At 52.7% G+C, this 18,750-nt stretch overlaps 1 protein-coding gene across 1 annotated transcript; it reads right to left on the bottom strand.

Moving 5' to 3' along the window:
* Positions 1-4,233: 4,233 nt before the first annotated feature.
* TPBGL (trophoblast glycoprotein like) lies at positions 4,234-7,417 on the bottom strand. Its single transcript, XM_085623371.1, has one exon. It carries the CDS (start codon positions 6,575-6,577, stop codon positions 5,516-5,518), a length of 1,062 nt encoding a protein of 353 aa, XP_085479497.1. The 5' UTR covers positions 6,578-7,417; the 3' UTR covers positions 4,234-5,515.
* Between the last annotated feature and the right edge of the window lie 11,333 nt (positions 7,418-18,750).

The following is an 18,750-nucleotide window of genomic DNA, read 5'->3' as shown; positions in this document are numbered from 1 at the left end:
CTGGGAGCCCAGCATTGGAGGGGTGAACGAGCTACACTGCCAAGCCTCGCGCTGGAATGAATGAGCTGCAGTCCGCTCAGGTCCTGCTGCTCAGAAGACAGTTCAACGGTCAAATGCTTTTCCACAAGCAGCTGTGGAATGTGAGGCTTGTGCCAGTGCCAGGGAAACCCTTTCCAAAACAAGACAAGTGCTAAAAGATAAGCGCGGCCCCGAAAGGTAGAGTACTCGTGCATGCAGAGCGTTTGCCTTGCGGGAGCGAATAGCGGGAGGCGCAATAATTACAAACAAATGGCGCTGCTGCTCGCTCCCGCACGGCAAATGCTCTGCATGCACGAGTACTCATTGGAAACCGTGCAAAACATGCACGAGTTTCCAAGAAAGTAAGGAGCGATGGCAAGAGGTCCCTCCTAAGCAACGCTTGCGCGCTGTGTAGGCGAGACCTAAAAAGTAATATGAATGGATTCAATGTTTGATGAAATAGCTAGAGGGAAATATAACAAGCATGTATATAGTAAGGAATTTCAGTAGCTTTGTTTTCAAAGGCACTCCCTTTGATACACTCCCCTGTGGTGCTAGACTATTGCCAGCCTTTGTAAGTGTTATCGTTGACACAGCAGCCCCTGCACACTCCCATCTGACAGTCTCAAACACACACCTGATTGCACCTGTGACTCTCACGCTGTCACTTTGGGCACTGTGAATCTTTGTGAAGCTTGAAACTTGACCTAATAGGGGAAAGCTTTCTGGCTTGTGGACAAATTATTACAGATACTTGTTGCATTTCTATGAATGATTTTTTATTTTGGTTATATTATTTCCAAGTGCTCCTAATTTTATGAGACGATAGAGCTGAGGCAGAGGATGACGGCATGATTTGTAAAGGAGCAAATTAATTTGCTCAAGTGGAAACATTGGAATTAGAATTAAGCCCTCTTAGGTCTAAAGTCAAAATCTCCATCACCAGAACACATCCCATTCCTCAAAGGGTTGATAATGAAGCTGGATCAGCATGCCACAACTTTTTCAAATATTTTGTTAGACCATATTTTTTTTTGCAACTAGTCCACTGATAAGTGGATACGTTTGGGATGTACTCTGTGCACGTTGCTATTTTTCTGTTACATCTTCTATGCATATGCAGTAAATTGTCATTGTGAAATAAAATAGAGGTGGGTCACCCACAGGAGGACATGCAGTGCAGAGGGAGAGATTATCTAACTGCTCACACAGACCTTGTGCATGTGATAAAAGAGAGTGGGAAGCTTTCAATGATGTCCCTAACTTTCATGGGGGTGGGTGTGTGTGTGTGTGTGTCTGTGTCAGCCGCGGTCCGTGCAGGTAACAGCGGTGGGGCTGCTTGGGGTGGATTACAAGGGACAATGCAGAGGGAAAATTAAATAAATAATTAATTTTCCCTTGCCATCGTCCCTTGATATACCCCCCTATGCGGCCCCACCTCTCCGCGGCTGTTACCTGCACAGACTGCGGCTGGTGTGTGTGTGGGTGCACAGGTGTGCGCTCATGCTAAAAGTGGCATTGTTGAAAGAGTTCGAGCCTCTGGCAAGCGTTTACCCCACCCCGCTGGTCCTGTCTCCTGCTCTCACTGGTTGAGTCTCTCTGAAAGGAAGCAAGACCTGGTGGAAGAGTGAGAGTGCAACATCCATTGCCACTTGTACCTTTCCCTGTCCTTGCCACTGCCTACCTACCTCTTTCCTGCCAAAAGTCCCAATACTATCCACTGGCTGAGTAGTGGTAATGCTCAGGCCTTTGTGTTCAAAAGGCAAAAGACTGTATGTTTCAGCACTCCTTCTCCTGAGCCCTAAAAAAGCTTGGCACCAAGATATGTGGTTTCACAAGCTCTTTGTCCCACATCTCTTAGGGGCCTTCAACCAGAAAATGCCCAGCCATGCGTCAGCCCTTTGGAAACCACCACAAAGCCAATATCAGAGGCTGATGGTTAGCAGCTAAGATGGTGGGAGGGTGGCAGTTGAGTGATTGTGCATGCATGTGCTATTTTTTGTGTGCATGATTATATGTGTTTATGTGTGCGCACATGAAATTGAATGTATTGTGTGCTTAGCATATAGTGAACATCTGTACTATAATCTGCATCTCCTGAAATAATGATGGCCCTAATATATTGAGGGTTACTTGGCATACAATGTTCCTTTTAATAGCCTTCCCAGTATAATAGGGCTTCTGACTTATTGTTAGCATGTCACTATCATGTTGTTTCAGTGTGAGATTATTGTAGTCAGACTTGGCATAATGGTGGCTATAGCACATTGTGAGCATACCTGTCACACTAGGCACCTCTTGGTATTATGGTAGCTATTGATGACCACTTCTGGCATAATGGTGGTCTTGCATACTGTGGGCATCTTTTGCATATTGTATCTATCCATGGATTTTATTGGGCATCACTGGCATAAGGTGTCTGATCCCTGACTGGAATCCCTGGCTCAAAATAATCATTACTGCCATGTGTTGATTTTACCTGGGAGTTTGGTGCGAGAATATAGTAACTAACACATCATCTGACAGAGGTTTTGTGGCCTATATGTTTAACACAATATCGGCCCTATAGAGTTAATAGTAGAAACTTTACACTGAATGGGCCAATAATTGTGTAAATTATATTTAAGACAGGATATTAAACTCAGAAAATATTTTTGTTAATTATATTCTGAGCATTTGAGGAAGAATGTGCACATGCGAAGGACAGAGGTACATCTCAATAGTTCATAGCAGTGATACGCTGATATTTAGGGACCAAATGTTTATTTCCTAAAACTAATTCGGGACTTGGGATCTTGAAGAGTTATTTCCAGACACAAATCCTGTTTGGTGAAACAGGCCTACTTACCTAAAATAAAAAGTTAATTGTTTCGATTTACATTTACATGAACTGTTTAAAATTGATGTTTAAGCAATCATTTATTCTGAGTAGGAAACTCTTATTGCTGATGTTATTTCCTTGTCCTCAGATAGCACTTGCTGCTATAGTGGCCTGCAATATAGGGCTATGTCTGATGTACAAACTAATCAGTTCTCTGTAACCAAAGTAATTGCGTGTGTTTCCAAGACTGTACACTGTTTAACCCGAGGAATAGCCTTGTAAGTCATTTTTATTTTCCAGACCCCTCCAACTATATTCCTCATTGTATTATGCACTATGAAAAAGTATCAAGGGATGAAAAATGTAAAGGAGAAATAAAAGAAGATAATAGATATGAAGAAGTATGCAATATCCATTTTGAAATATTATATGAGGTCAGACAACAGTTAAAGTGGGCTGTCACCTGTAACATCAGTGAACCCTGCAAAATCTCTGGGTGTCAGATAAACCCATGGTGAATCTTGGTTCTCGGTTTCTGGGGTGCCTTATAAAGGACTCTGCAGACAGTTTCTTAGTTTTGGAAGCTAAACGAAGCAGGGTCTAAATGATTGACATCTGCTACCCATCACATCCATGAGCACAATCAGGAGGAAATACACCGTAGCAGTGATTACATCGTTGCCAGGTGTTGCATCCTAAATTAATATTTTGCGTTAACAACATGCAGAATGAAGACTGATAAACAACATCACCACATAATTATGTTGCCACCAGCTGTTGGCTCGCACTAGGTAGGCACAGAATCCCTGCACTAAAATCCAAAGTTGTCACATTATTGATGCGCTAATACTGCATCACACGTATGTATACCGCATGACTGTACACAAAAATAGCAAAATGTGTGGTAATCAGCTTATGGCACAATTTTCATATTACTGCTCAGTTGTAACTGATCATATAGGAGGACTAACCAGTACACCTAACATGTGGGTTAAGAAAGAGTCATCAGCTATTTGCCCATCACCTGTAGATCACAGATGTCAAGTCGTGCAATGTCGAGGCTGACGCCTATTCTTCCGAGGTTGGTAAAAGGAGTGAGCCTTCTATACAGAAAGCGCACCTCTCCTGTGAGCTCGTCAAGCAGCTGTGCATTCTGTAAAGAGCTCTGAGTGCTGCAAGGGTACAGCTGCTCAGCATCAAATCCCTTTAATAGAAGCAGAAAGCTTTCCTGGACTGAGTGACACGTGGCAGTTGCAGAATTAATTGTTGATTCAAGGAGCTTTATTAATCCCGCTTGTCCTCTGATCGCATTACAGAAGAGAAAGACAGTGCTGGAGAAAGAGCCAGGGAAGGAATATAATGTACCATGATGAAGTAAAGAACGTATTTGTCACTAAAGTTGACACCTGTATTTATTTTTTCAAATTAAAGGAAATATAAAATGCATAAAACTGAGAATTGCCGTCGAGGTCTGTGTTCCATACTTGACACACCCTTTAGAGCAGAATATGGTGCCATGAATACATGAACGAATGACTGAATGAGCAGTATTGAGCAACTGCGTAAAGTGTGATATGAGATACGTAGAAAGAAACTGGGGGGTGAACAAGACTGGGTGTACTATGTATTGTTCTGCATAGAATAGAATATTCAGTAATAGGAGTACAAGCAGTTCTGTGATGCTGACACACCCTGCAAGCATTCTAAAATATTGTGAGTTGAACTTATATCTGTCTGCGTGGAGCAATGGCTCCCTGTGCAGGCATAGTCATTCATAACATGCATACAGAAAACTGGTGTGCAATACTGGATGTCACATGAACCACCCAGAATTGGACAGATTGGCACTAAACCATGTCTTTACGGTCATTAATGATGAGGCTCTGTAAATCCCCCTTGCTAAAAAGCCTAGGTCAGTGTTTGTAACACTCATTTAACTCATGAAGGGCATTACTCTATTTTACTGAGTCTCCCACTAATGTTGGGTGAATATCTGAATAACTTGAGCATTCTAGATTAAAGGGCCCCTGTCTAGAATTGCTGATCGCAGACACAATTTAATGCTAACCTGTTGCTTTCTGTTCGAAAACATGCATATAATTATATAATTAGATGCACATGTACATGTAGATATAAAGGATCATCTTCATAGATTAGGAATAATTCAGCAAATACAGTCTATTTTTGAGTACTCAAATGTGTATAGCTATGGAACCAGAGGCAAAGACTATCCAAGGATAACACAATGTGGGTCAAGAGGGGGTGAACCTGGGATCACAATCCTCGAATTGCCCCGGGGGCAATTTTAATTCAGTAATCAGTTTGCCCCATTCTAAAAACAAATGTTTGCAGTGTGCGCCATAAATTAAAAGATTTCAAATTGGTGTATCACAGTGTCAGATTGTAAGTAAGTTCTGTTCTCTTATAAAGAGGAGGATGGTATGGATATAGATTCGGCTGTTGCTACTACATGCAGGAAATGGCAGACACGAGAGTAACCCTCCAGTGATAAGAAAAGTCCTAACAGTGCTGAAGCCAGCTTCTAATGTCCAACTTTTAGTTACACTCATCTGCATTCCAAAAATATGCATAATGTCTCTTCTCGCTACACAGTGCGAACCCACGTCTTTTTGACAATGACAATTGGTGACAGCCTGCGGTAAAGGCAGGTGCATCTCAAAGCACTCCGCCACTGCGGCGGGGGTCAGCGTCCTGCTCGTAGCGGTAGTGATACCCCTCCATCTGGTCGCGGCAGGCCTCTCGGAAGTTGTGGAGCCACTTCTTAATGCCCCGCCTGTTCAGGTAGAGTACCATGAGGAAGAGGACCCCGATGAGGGCCAGTACTATGCCGAAGAAGACGTAGGAGGCCGTCTCCAGGTCCTCATTTATGCACTTGAGCTCCTCGGCTTTGAGGCGCACTATGAAGGAGCCGTTCATGCGGGCGGGCGCGGAGCAGCGGAGCTCCGCGGCGTCCCGCACCTGCGAACCGTTCCGCAGCCAGAGGAGCAGCGGCTTCAGCTGGCAGTCGCACAGGAAGGGGTTGGCGCCCAGGGAGAGATGGAGCCGCCGGTGGCGATAGAGACCGGCCAGAGTGGGGGCGTCCAGCGACTGCAGCGAGTTGTGGCGGAGGTTGAGCGTCCGCAGCTCCCCCAGGTCCAGCAGCCCGTCGGGCAGCGCCTGCAGCCGGTTGTCGGCCAGCTCGAGTTCAGCCAGCGCCCCGAGGCTCCGGTTCAGTAGTTCAGCGGACAGCTGCTCCAGCGCCCCCTGCCGGAGGGCGCCGTTCATCCTTAGGGCATGCAGCTGCCCCAAGCCCTGAAAGGCGCCGCTGGACAGGGACGTTAATGGGTTGTGGCTCAAGTCCATCACGGCCAGGCTGGGAAGTCCTTTGAAAGCTAGCGCCTCGATAACTTCGATGCCGCTATCTGTGAGGGTTAGGGCGGTGAGGTTCACCAAAGTCGTCCCGTTGTTCACAAACGCTCCGACCCGCAGGGTGCTGATGTTCCCCCTGGTGATCGTGAGGTTTCGAACCCAGGGGGGGAGGTCGGCGGGGATCCCCGGGGAGCGACAGTGCAGGGCCCCCGTGTCCTCATTGCAATGGCAGTCCTCGGGACAGGCCCCTGTTCCCGGCAGCAGCATGAGCACGGCGCAGACAATCCCACAAGCCAAAAGAAAGCCAGACTCACTGACAACCCAAAGCCCCTTCACTTTGCTGATGTAGTGCAACTGCTTCACCCCCATCTTTCATTCCAGGCATCCGACCAGAGGCACTCGGGACAGTCCTGTGCACACTTCTTGCCGTGAGAAGGGGCGATGGGCTAGCCCGGGTCTTCGCCCAGCCCGGCCATCCCGCTGAGCTGTGGATGCGCCTACCTGCCGCGAAAGTCGGCCACCGGCTCTTCAGCAGCCGACCCACTTCTCTCCCGGTCAACAGCTGTCCAGCGGTCTGCCGCCTTTCTCTCCAGTCACTGGTACTCCAGGTAGCTTGACTTTCTCGCTCTCTACTCTCAGCCACCAGCAGTTTGCCCTCCGTTTTCTCCGTCACATCCACCAGCTATCTGCCCTCCTTTCTCACTCTCTCATCCTCCGCCACCAGCTCCAGGACAGCCTGCCCTCGTTTCTCTCAGCGACCAGCACCCCAGCAGACCGCCCTCTTTCCTGAGAAGGCTTAATTTGATGTTGACGTCTCTGCCAGTACAGATGGATAGAGCGCTGCGTGACAGAGAGCGCCCCCTCCCCTTTCACCTCTGTGGATCAGCTGTGCTTTCCTCTTCTGCTGCGGGAGGGGGGACAGGGCGGGAGCTTGACCAGTTTACGGCGAGCTTTATTCCCAGCAGCGCCAGGGATGCTAGTGTTTTCATTTACACCGTGCAACTCTTTAATCAGCGCAAAGCTCGATGGGGGATCGATTTTCCTGTCTCCTTCTGCCGTGGCCATGTACTGTTGAGACTTCGGCAAGCCGGCCGCCTACCGGCCCAGTACGGCTGCGGGATGCGCTGGGCGAGCGCCCATCCGCTGAATTGATGTGCTGGTGTCATGGCTTCCGTGTTTATGCCTGGCAGTCGGATAATTAAATCTGCCATTCCGAACTCGTTACAGTTTCTTTCCTCCTAGGCGGCTTCAGTCGCACAGATGTCTTTGTGCGAGAGGCTGGCGATCTTCGGGGGGAGAGAGAGAGAGAGAGAGGGAGAGGCGCAGCCGAGTATGTCCAAAGAAGAAAGTTCCACTCCAGGAACCTGGGCCCTCTTCCGAGCACACGCAGTTCTAAAAGTTTTCCTTCAAAGAAGGCACCTAAGTAAACGTTCATCGTTTAATACTTAATAGGAACAGTGAAAAGAGTTCTTGGTCATGCCGTGATGGACTGTGGGTAATATGAGTGGGGTAGAGGCGGCAGGGGGGGCGGGATGCGGGGGGCGGGGGACCAGACCAAAAGCCAACACTAGAAACACATTAATTTTCTATGGCCTGCTGGTATCTGAGCTCCATAGGTTGCCCTTATAAAGGAAGGGGATGTGCTGTGTATGTGTGCTGTGTTATATGTTTCTGCTCGGCCTTGTTGAGTCATTATGCATAACTGGAATGTTGTGAGTAGTGAGCGTGGAGTGGAATGTGGCTTTGAGAGTCAGTTGCATATCTGAGCAGAAATACTTTGTTGGCGACGAGGCCACCACAGAATACAGCCTCTGTGGCACCTGAAGGACCACAACATTTAGGGCAAGGCTTTCAGCGCGGTTATTTGCCCACAATCATGGGCATAAAGCAACCCCCCCCCCCCCCACACACACACAGGGAGAGAAGACTGCAAGTGTTTCAGGGACATCGCATATTTTTTTCAGAAACAACCCCCTGCTTTGATGGTTTGTTTATGAAATATGAAAAACAAGCTGCCAACCGGTATGCCATGGTGAGGCAGTCAGCCCTGCAGTTTTACTGAAAGTGTAAAATAAAACTGATACTTAGGAACGTTCCTAGAAGTTTAACAAAAGTGCAAGCATTAACAACAAATCTAAGTGCAGATTGTCATAACCAAGGACCCGAACTTCACTCCCTAGTCAGTTGAAGAATGTAATGCAAACTTCCATACCTTTCAGTGCTGCATTCATTCACCTTTTCTCAATGCAATTGGTTGGAGGAAGGAACCCGTGGTACAGTCAAAGATACCCATTGACACTAATGAACAGGCGTGGGGCTCTTCTTAAGGGAGCATGTGACAAGACCTTAAAGAAGTTACAGTAAGCTAGAGTAAAACAGCTAACTTCACAAATTTCTTCAGTTCTCACTTCTGGTGCCAACTTCAGATCCAAGCTACACTTAGTAGAACAGTTAAGCTAAATATGCAGTGTACAACACAGGATAACAGCAAAAGGCGGTGCATTTAACCTCTTCCATGCTCATGACGTCTCCCGACTGTCATGAGTCACGATGGGCGTGTGAGGACGACGGCCGGGAGACTTCATGACCACGCCCACAAATGGAATGTCCAGCACTGCGGCGGAATTTGCGCCGCAGCAAAGAGGTTAAGAAACATTTAAATGTGCAATAGAGGTAAGGCTTTAGTGTGCTCTAAGCAGGTACAAAACAGATCCACAATTGTTAACCTAAAACGGAAAGTTACATGAACATTTTACACCCTCACCTGCTCCCGTGACTGAATTGTAACCATCCCGCAATAACTACACTCCACGCTGTTACCTGAAGTGTAAAAGGCTATTTTATTAGGAGAAGGTTGCAACAGTTAAACTTTATTAACAATCCATCAATGCAAATAATATATACCTTTTATCGTAACCATACAGCGCATTCTCCAGAGCCATCCTCATACCATCTCACCAGTTTCACTCACCTCTTTTCACTCTGCGAACTCCTCCATGTCCACATTCTCACCTTCACTTGCCCTCCAAACATCCTCTCTTGAATTTCTTCTGTTGCTCATTGCATCCAGCGCGCCGCCCTCAGTCACCTGTGTACCCTCCCCCACCCCCCGAGGGGTGGATCCGCCCGTATGTGACTCACCATCCCTCAAAGTACTGCCAACCAGAGAACCCCCATAGGGCAGTTACCTGCCCCCCAAACAGTTCATGCGCACCTGTTAGACTTGGCACTATTAGCGTGGGTCTCCCTTCCATTTTTTGTGCTTTTGTCTCATTGCCTCATATGTTTTTGCGGGTCTAGATGCTTTGGGCACTTGGCCACTGCTGATCAGTGCCAAAGTGCAAGTGCTCCCTTTGTGAATTGTTGGGATGGATTAGTGATTCCATGATTGTCTGATTTCATTTACTTGTCAGACCCTGGTACAGTGCACCATGTGTGCCCAGGGCCTATAAATCAAATGCTGCTGGTGGGCTTGCAGCACTGATTGTGCCACCCACAGAAGCAGCTTGTAAAATGTGACCCAGGACTGCCATTGCAGAGCCTGTGTGCAGTCTGGGACTGCCATGTCGACTTGACAAGTGCAGACACTTGCCAGTCCCCAAACCTTCCCTTTTCTGCATGTTAGTCACTCCTAAAGTAGGCCAAAGGTACCCCTGTAGGCAGGGTGCATTGTATGTGAAAGGTAGGACATACCCTGATGTGTGTGGCATGTCCTGATAGTGAAATACTGCCAATTTCGTTTTTCACTATTGCAAGGCTATCTGTTCCAATAGGCCAGAATGGGGAGTTTGTTTATAACATCTTATAAACATAACTGACCCTGGGAATAAGATAGGAAAATAAAGTTTATTATGTCTGAACTCAGAATGTTAAAGTGCATCTTTTGGTGAGGGTGATTTTTACATTCAGGGGCCGATTCCAATCATGGAAAAAGGCTGTACGAATAGTCGTACGGAGCGTTTTCTCCGTACGACTCGTACCAGGTAAACTCATTCTACAACCTAGGAAGTACGATTCGTACAGAAAGCCTTTTTCTGTACGAATCGTACAAAAGACCATACAGCAAAAAAATACCCACGATTCCGATCCGGAACTGCTTGTACGCGACGTCCGTACATATTTCAGCAGCGTTTTCCGGCCCAGCAAGTACGATTCGTACGGACGTCACTACGTACCTCGCTGTGACTACGGGAGCGAAAAACTGCCGGAAAAGCAGAACCCTTCGCCACGGAGCCCCGGTACGCAACGTACAGCCATGAACCCCATCATACGTGTCATCCCGGTCCTCTTGGCCTACGACCTGGTGCACCGCACCCGATGCACACGCCGCAGAAGGTGAGAACAACAACCAGTGGCCGGGCCGTGGTGAGGGCCAGGAAACATACCCCATACGCAAACACAAACCTATAATATGGAGGCCATACATTACCACCAGGGTCTGGTCACTTGGGGGGGGCGTGGCCAGCAACCCCTGCGTACCGCAACAAGGAAGTGGACGTGTACAGTGCGTACCACACGTACCCCTACGGCACCATGACAACAGTGGTACGGACCGGACCCACGCATGAATGCGTGGGTACGGTGCGTACCACACGTACCCCTACGGCACCATGACAACAGTGGTACGGACAGTACCCACACATGAATGCGTGGGTACGGTGCGTACCACACGTACCCCTACGGCGCCATGACAACAGTGGTATGGACCATACCCACGCATGAATACATGGGTACGGTGCATACCACACGTACCCCTATGGCACCATGACAACAGTGGTACGGACTGTACCGACGCATGAATACGTGGGTACGGTGCGTACCCCTACGGCCCCATGGGTACTCAGGTACGGACCGTACCCACGCATACATGCGTGGGTACGGTGCGTACCCCTACGGCCCCATGAGTACTCAGGTACGGACCGTACCCACGCATACATGCGTGGGTACGGTCCGTACCACACGTACCCTGTTACGGCTGCAGGAAAATTTGGATACGAGGCGTACACACGCCAGGAATGTGGGCATAGAGGACTGGCCCAGCATGTTACCTTCATATTGTTGTGTGTGTAGGTCCTGGCCAGCAGTGTACAGTTCCAAGGGGGTGCGTGGGTGGGTGCAGAGGCCTCCCAGCAGTGGACAGACATATGAGGGGTGGGTGCATATCACTACCAGCAGTGGACAGACATATGAGGGGTGGGTGCATATCACTACCAGCAGTGGACAGAGATATGAGGGGTGGGTGCAGAGGACTCCCAGCAGTGGACAGACATATGAGGGGTGGGTGCATATCACTACCAGCAGTGTCCAGACATATGAGGGGTGGGTGCAGAGGACACCCAGTAGTGGACAGACATATGAGGGGTGGGTGCATATCACTACCAGCAGTGGACAGACATATGAGGGGTGGGTGCATATCACGACCAGCAGTGGACAGACATATGGGGGTGGGTGCAGAGGACTCCCTGCAGTGGACAGACATATGAGGGGTGGGTGCATATCACTCCCAGCAGTGGACAGAGATATGAGGGGTGGGTGCAGAGGACTCCCAGCAGTGGAAAGAAATATGAGGGGTGGGAGCATATCACTACCAGCAGTGTCCAGACATATGAGGGGTGGGTGCAGAGGACACCCAGCAGTGGACAGACATATGAGGGGTGGGTGCATATCACTACCAGCAGTGGACAGACATATGAGGGGTGGGTGCATATCACTACTAGCAGTGGACAGACATATTGGGTTGGGTGCAGAGGACTCCCTGCAGTGGACAGACATATGAGGGGTGGGTGCATATCACTACCAGCAGTGTCCAGACATATGAGGGGTGGGTGCAGAGGACTCCCAGCAGTGGACAGACATATGAGGGGTGGGTGCAGAGGACTCCCAGCAGCGGACAGACATATGAGGTGTGGGTGCAGAGGACTCCCAGCAGTGGACAGACATATGTGGGGTGGGTGCATATCACTACCAGCAGTGTCCAGACATATGAGGGGTGGGTGCAGAGGACTCCCAGCAGTGTCCAGACATATGAGGGGTGGGTGCATATCACTACCAGCAGTGTCCAGACATATGAGGGGTGGGTGCAGAGGACTCCCAGCAGTGGACAGACATATGGGGGGTGGGTGCAGAGGACTCCCAGCAGTGGACAGATATATGAGGGGTGGGTGTGTTGGACCCGGCCTCGTAGCATGGCTCTACTTGTCCCCGCACCACCTAACCTGGTACCTGCAGCCCCGAGCCCCCGGCCTAGCCGATCCTTTCCACCAGAACACACGCACCCGACCCGGACATCCTCGTCCATGGCCTCTCTCCCTTCGGCCACCCCGGGCCCGCGTGCCCACTTCATGCACCAAGATGGCCGCCCGGCCCCAGCGCGACCCGGGCCTAGCGGCGCCACTCCGGCTGGAGGACACCACGCTTGCCAGGGGATGAGAGAGGGAGGAGCAGTTCTATCGCACCTCTGAACTCCCCTGGGACGATGAGTTTCGATCGGCCCTCCGGCCTCCCTGAGAGCTGGCTCCACGCCTGCTGGGTGTCTGGGACTCCTCCCGACCCGGCCCTGAGAGGATCAAAAGACAATGGCAGGAAACCCGACAAGCGACCCCCAGGTGACAAGACCCCTGCCTGCACAGACTCCGGACATCAAAGAGGGGTCGACCTATAACAAGGGGTGCTCTGAGACTGTCCGGCAGATTCGACGCTGGAACAACGAGAGCCTGCTGACGCGGTCGCGGCTCCTGGAACTTAGAACCCCCTGAGCCCTGCTGAGTGACTCGCTGCTCCCTGAAGATCGTAAGACCTCCGAACTGTACCTGAGCCCTGCTGAGTGACTCACGGCTCCCTGAAGATCGTAAGACCTCCGAACTTGTACCTGAGCCCTGCTGAGTGACTCGCGGCTCCCCGAAGATCGTAAGACCTCCGAACTTGTACTTGAGCCCTGCTGAGTGACTCGCGGCTCCCTGAATATCGTAAGACCTCTGAACTGTACCTGAGCCCGCTGAGTGACTCGCGGCTTCCACCGACTCCACTGGTCCCGCCGGACCCCAACGACAACAAGCCTACCCCCCAGCTCGAGGATTGTGAGCTGTGCGCCGGGTACGTCCTTGCCTTGAACCTTACCAGAGACTGTCCCGCTACCCCCTATCCCTTCCGAGACTCATTGAGCCCGCGCTCTCCTTGTACATATTTGCAGTGCTAACCTGTTTGATAAAGAGTGATTCCTAAGAACGCACGGTGTGGTGTTTCTGTGTCGTGTGGTGCCAGAAGTACGATCCTCGATACGGGATTCCTCCTCCTGAGGAGTCTCCCGCCAGTGCCCGGCTACGATACTTTGAGGGTGGGTCTCAGGGTAGCCAGGACCCCCTTTCCGGGCTCCTCTGAGGTCGCCGTCTAACATTGGTGGCAAGCGACGGGATTCGGGCCCATCACGTAGAGTTCGTACCGTGAACGACGGACGCACTACCGACAAAGATGGCAGAAGGAAACGTCATGATCCCCGCAGAAACCAACGCCAACAGGGTGTTCCAGGTGGAACAACTAGAAGAATACACGCACAAAGAACTAAAGCAATTCTGCAAAAAACTTAAAATCGCTACCACCGGTCTCAACACCAAAGAAGATTTGCAGAAAGCACTGAAAGCTTGGGTGGATGCCGGGGCCTCCCGCCCGGAAGGCACGGGGGAGTGCCCCGACGAAGCCGAACCCCCCCAAGGCGAAAGCAGCAGCAATCAGGTGCGAGGCATCATACCAGACGGGGGCCTATCCCCGGAAGAACTCGCGGACAGAGAGAGAAGCCGCAATCACGAACTCGAGTTAGCCAAACTCAAAATCGAAGGCGAATTAAAGTTAGCGGAAAAAAAGCTAGCAGTAGAGCAAATGCGCGTGCAAGGCGAGCTAGAAGAGAAGAAGCCCCAACGGGAACACGAAGGAAGGAAGCTCCAACTAGAGCACGAACGCAGCTTGAAGGAAATCGAGCTCAAGGCCAGAAGCGAGGAAGGGAGGCCCCCGGGAAACCGAGAGGCGGCCTCCCCAGCGGAGCAGAAGGTCCACATCCCCAAGGACGTGGTCAAAGAATATTATAAAAACGATGACATTCAACAATGGTTCAGGGCCTACGAGGTCGCCATGACCTCCCATCGGGTCCCGCAGAAGGACTGGGGGGCGGGGTTGTGGGGACGGTTTCTGAGCGAAGGAAGAGACACCCTGCTCGACCTACCCATCTCTCTGCAGACCTCCTACAGCCACATGAAAGAGGCTCTACTCACAAGGTACGGTCTCACCCCCGAGATGTACCGTCAGCGATTCCGGGACTGCAGGAAAATCCCGGGCACCACCTGGGTGGAATATGTAAACTTTTTCAGTCGGGCCTTCGATGGGTGGATCAAGGGCAGCAAAGTCACCACCCTTGAGGAACTCACCAACCTCATGTTGTGGGAACACCTGGCTGCGAACTGCTTTGTGGAACTACGCCAGCATCTGCTTGACAGCAAACTCACCGATCCCAGGAAGCTGGCGGTGGAAGCAGACCGCTGGACCAACACCCGGGTCCCCCGGGGCATGGTAGGAGAAAACCCCCGAGCCAGTCAGGGACCACCCCGCCAGAGAGGAGGAGGGAACCAGGGAGGGCAGCGAGAGTCCCAGCCTAGCCCCCCGAAGACCCAACCTCCACCTTTTCCAGCGCCCCCCCCACCAGTAACCGGACCCCCCGGGAGACGGGGACACCGGGTAACCGTCACTTGCTTTCGTTGCCAGAAGCCCGGGCACTACGCCAATGACCCAGAGTGCCCCATGGCCACCCAAATCACCCCTGCAAGACAGATAGCCAACATAGCTCTGGGGGAGGAGGTTGAGGAAACCGGGGAGTGGGAACCCGCAGCTATGGCCCTAGTATCCCTGGGAGATAGAGAGATGGTCCCTGGTAGCCTCCTGCCCTCCAACACGAAGAAATACGGGCAGCTCGTCAAGATCAATGGCCACCAAATAGAGGCCCTGCGGGACACCGGGGCCAGCATCACCGGTGTCCTCAGGCACTTAGTCCCCGAGGAGCAGATCCTCCCCAACGTCTTTTGCAACGTCGAGCGCAAGGCCCACCTAGGAATGATGGGGCTCCCCGAGTGGGTGTGCGCCACCACCCGATCTATGTCAGCTCGACTTCCCCCCCTGGGAGAAGTCGAAGACGCCCCGACCGAAGAAGTCAGAACAGTAACCCCCGAGGGTCCTCCCGTTCCCCCATCGGAAGGGCCAGTCGCCAGCGACGAACCCTCACCGTCCGACACCGCCCCGGTCCCCGAGTTAGGCGATCTACCCGAATTGGCCCAATGGCGCCACGAGGGCGGGCCCACCCGGGAGGAATTTTGCCGGGAGCAAGCCACTTGTCCTTCCCTGGTCGGACTGCAGCGCCAGGCCGAGGGCCAAGCCGCAGGCGACCAAACTGGAACGCACCGAATTTTTCGGGAAAATAACATTTTGTACAGTGAGCAGAAGTCGGTGGAGCTGGGATCCGGACGGGTGCTGGTGGTACCCCTCCGCTTCTGAGACTTCCTCCTGGGCTTAGCCCACGACGTCCCCCTCGCCGGCCACCTGGGTCAAGACAAGACCTACAGCCGTCTCGTGACCCATTTTTACTGGCCTAGAATGAGAGCAGCTGTAGAAGCCCACTGCAAGTCCTGTCCCACGTGCCAAGCTAGTGGGAAGAGTGGGGGGAAGCGCAAGGCTCCCCTCCAACTCTTCCCGGTCGTCAGTACCCCCTTCGAACGAGTCGGGATCGACATCGTGGGACCCCTGGACCCCCCCACCTCCCAAGGTCACCGTTTCATCCTGGTCCTAGTGGATCACGCCACCCGATACCCTGAGGCTATCCCCCTACGCACCGTCACGGCCCCCGTGGTGGGCCGGGCCCTGATGGGGATCTTTTCCCGGGTGGGTTTCCCCGCGAGGTCGTGAGCGATCGCGGAACTAATTTTATCTCGAAGTACATGACGTCCCTGTGGCAACAATGTGGAGTGTCCTATAAGTTCACCACCCCGTACCATCCCCAAGGGAACGGCCTAGTAGAGAGGTTTAACAGGACTCTGAAAGGGATGATCACCGGCCTAGAAGAGCCCCTCCGGCGTAAGTGGGACGTCCTGCTCCCCTGCCTCTTGTTCGCTTACCGAGAAGTCCCCCAGAAGTCCCTAGGGTTCAGCCCGTTTGAGTTGCTCTATGGACACCCCGTCCGAGGTCCCCTCAGGTTGGTTAAGGAAGGGTGGGAGGCGGCACCCCAGACCACCCCACGAGATGTGTTCCAATATGTTCTGACCCTCCGGAACCAGACCAGGAAGTTCCGAGCACTGGCCGAGGCCAAACTAGAGGCAAGCCAAGAAGAGATGAAGCGCTGGTACGACCAGAATGCCACTCTGGTCGAGTTCCAGCCGGGCCAACAAGTATGGGTCATGGCCCCCGTGAAGCCAGGCGCCCTCCAGGACAGGTGGACCGGGCCCTATAAAGTGATTGAGCGGAAGAGTCAAGTCACATACTTGGTGGACGTCCAGTCGCCTCGGGATCCCCTTCGGGTCCTTCACGTGAACCGCCTCAAGCCTCACTTCGTGCGGACAGAACTGAGCCTCCTGCTGGCCACCGATGACGGGGCCGAAGATGAGTCCGATCCCCTCCCGGACCTCCTGTGTGTCAAGGAGCAGGATGGCTCCGTGGAAGGAGTGAACCTCTCCCCAGCTCTCACTGCCCAGCAACAAGAGGACTGCTGCCAGCTCCTAGGACAATTTGCCGACCTCTTCTCCCTGATCCCCCGAGTCACCGACTGGTGTGTCCATGACGTGGACACCGGGGACAGCCCGCCGGTGCGACACCGAGCATACCGGGTCCCTGACCGGGTCCGGTCCTGCATTCAAGCTGAAGTCTCGAAGATGTTGACCATGGGGGTAATCGAGCCATCTGACAGTCCCTGGGCCAGCCCCGTGGTCCTGGTCCCGAAGGCAGCGGCCCCCGGTGTCGCCCCCGAGCTCCAATTCTGTGTGGACTACCGGGGGCTCAATAACGTCACCCGAGCCGATGCCCACCCCATTCCACGGGCCGACGAGCCCATTGACCGACTCGGGGCAGCCCGGTTCCTCAGCACATTCGACCTCACCTGCGGATACTGGCAGATTGCGCTCACCGAGGGAGCCAAGGAGCGGTCCGCCTTCTCCACCCCAGATGGGCATTACCGCTTCCGCGTAATGCCCTTCGGAATGAAAAATGCCCCGGCCACCTTCCAGCGACTGGTGAATAGAGTCCTGGCCGGGCTAGAACAGTTCAGCGCGGCCTATCTAGACGACATCGCCGTTTTCAGTTCCGAATGGAGTGAGCACCTCCAGCACCTCCGGAGGGTGCTAACCGCCCTGCGCCAGGCAGGCCTCACAGTAAAAGCCAGCAAGTGCCAAATTGGGCAAGGATCAGTAGTCTACCTGGGGCACCAGTTCGGGAGTGGCCAGGTCGCCCCTCTACAGCCGAAGATCGACGCCATCTTGGCCTGGGAAACCCCACCACCCAAACGGAGGTCCGAGCCTTTCTGGGCCTCACTGGCTACTACCGAAGATTCATCCGGGGGTATGGCAGTCTTGTCGGCCCCCTCACAGAACTCACATCCAAAAAACAGCCAAAGAAGGTGCAGTGGACGACTGCCTGCCAGGAGGCGTTCGATGCCCTAAAGAAGGCCATGTGTACTGCCCCCGTCCTCCAGGCTCCCGACTACTCCAAGGAGTTTGTAGTCCAAACCGATGCCTCCGAGCATGGCATTGGGGCCGTCCTGTCCCAGGTGAATGACCAAGGCCTAGACCAGCCCATCGCCTTCCTCAGCCGGCGGCTGTTGCCCAGAGAACAGAGATGGAGCACCATTGAGCGCGAAGCCTTTGCCGTGGTCTGGGCACTCAAGAAACTACGCCCCTACCTGTTCGGCACCCATTTCAAAGTCCAAACCGACCATCGGCCCTTGCGATGGCTCATGCAGATGCGAGGAGAAAACCCCAAGCTACTGCGGTGGTCAATCTCCCTCCAGGGGATGGATTTCACCGTAGAACATCGCCCTGATACGGACCACGCCAACGCTGACGGCCTCTCCCGGTTCTTCCGCCTCAGCGAAGAGAACCCCCCAAGATGATGGGCAGTTCTCTCCGGCTTTCAGCTGGGGGGGACGCGTGTTGGACCCGGCCTCGTAGCATGGCTCTACTTGTCCCCGCACCACCTAACCTGGTACCTGCAGCCCAGAGCCCCCGGCCTAGCCGATCCTTTCCACCAGAACACACGCACCCGACCCGGACATCCTCGTCCATGGCCTCTCTCCCTTCGGCCACCCCGGGCCCGCGTGCCCACTTCATGCACCAAGATGGCCGCCCGGCCCCAGCGCGACCCGGGCCTAGCGGCGCCACTCCGGCTGGAGGACACCACGCTTGCCAGGGGATGAGAGAGGGAGGAGCAGTTCTATCGCACCTCTGAACTCCCCTGGGACGATGAGTTTCGATCGGCCCTCCGGCCTCCCTGAGAGCTGGCTCCACGCCTGCTGGGTGTCTGGG

This window comes from Triturus cristatus, chromosome 8, assembly GCF_964204655.1.
Source record: "Triturus cristatus chromosome 8, aTriCri1.1, whole genome shotgun sequence".
NCBI classification, from domain to species: Eukaryota; Metazoa; Chordata; class Amphibia; order Caudata; family Salamandridae; genus Triturus; species Triturus cristatus.
Note: the sequence above shows the minus strand (reverse complement) of the source record. Positions and strands in the feature narration are given on the sequence as shown.

Bases quoted from the DNA above. Each gene is read 5' to 3' on its own strand.
- TPBGL (XM_085623371.1), bottom strand. From the start codon at position 6,577: ATGGGGGTGAAGCAGTTGCACTACATCAGCAAAGTGAAGGGGCTTTGG.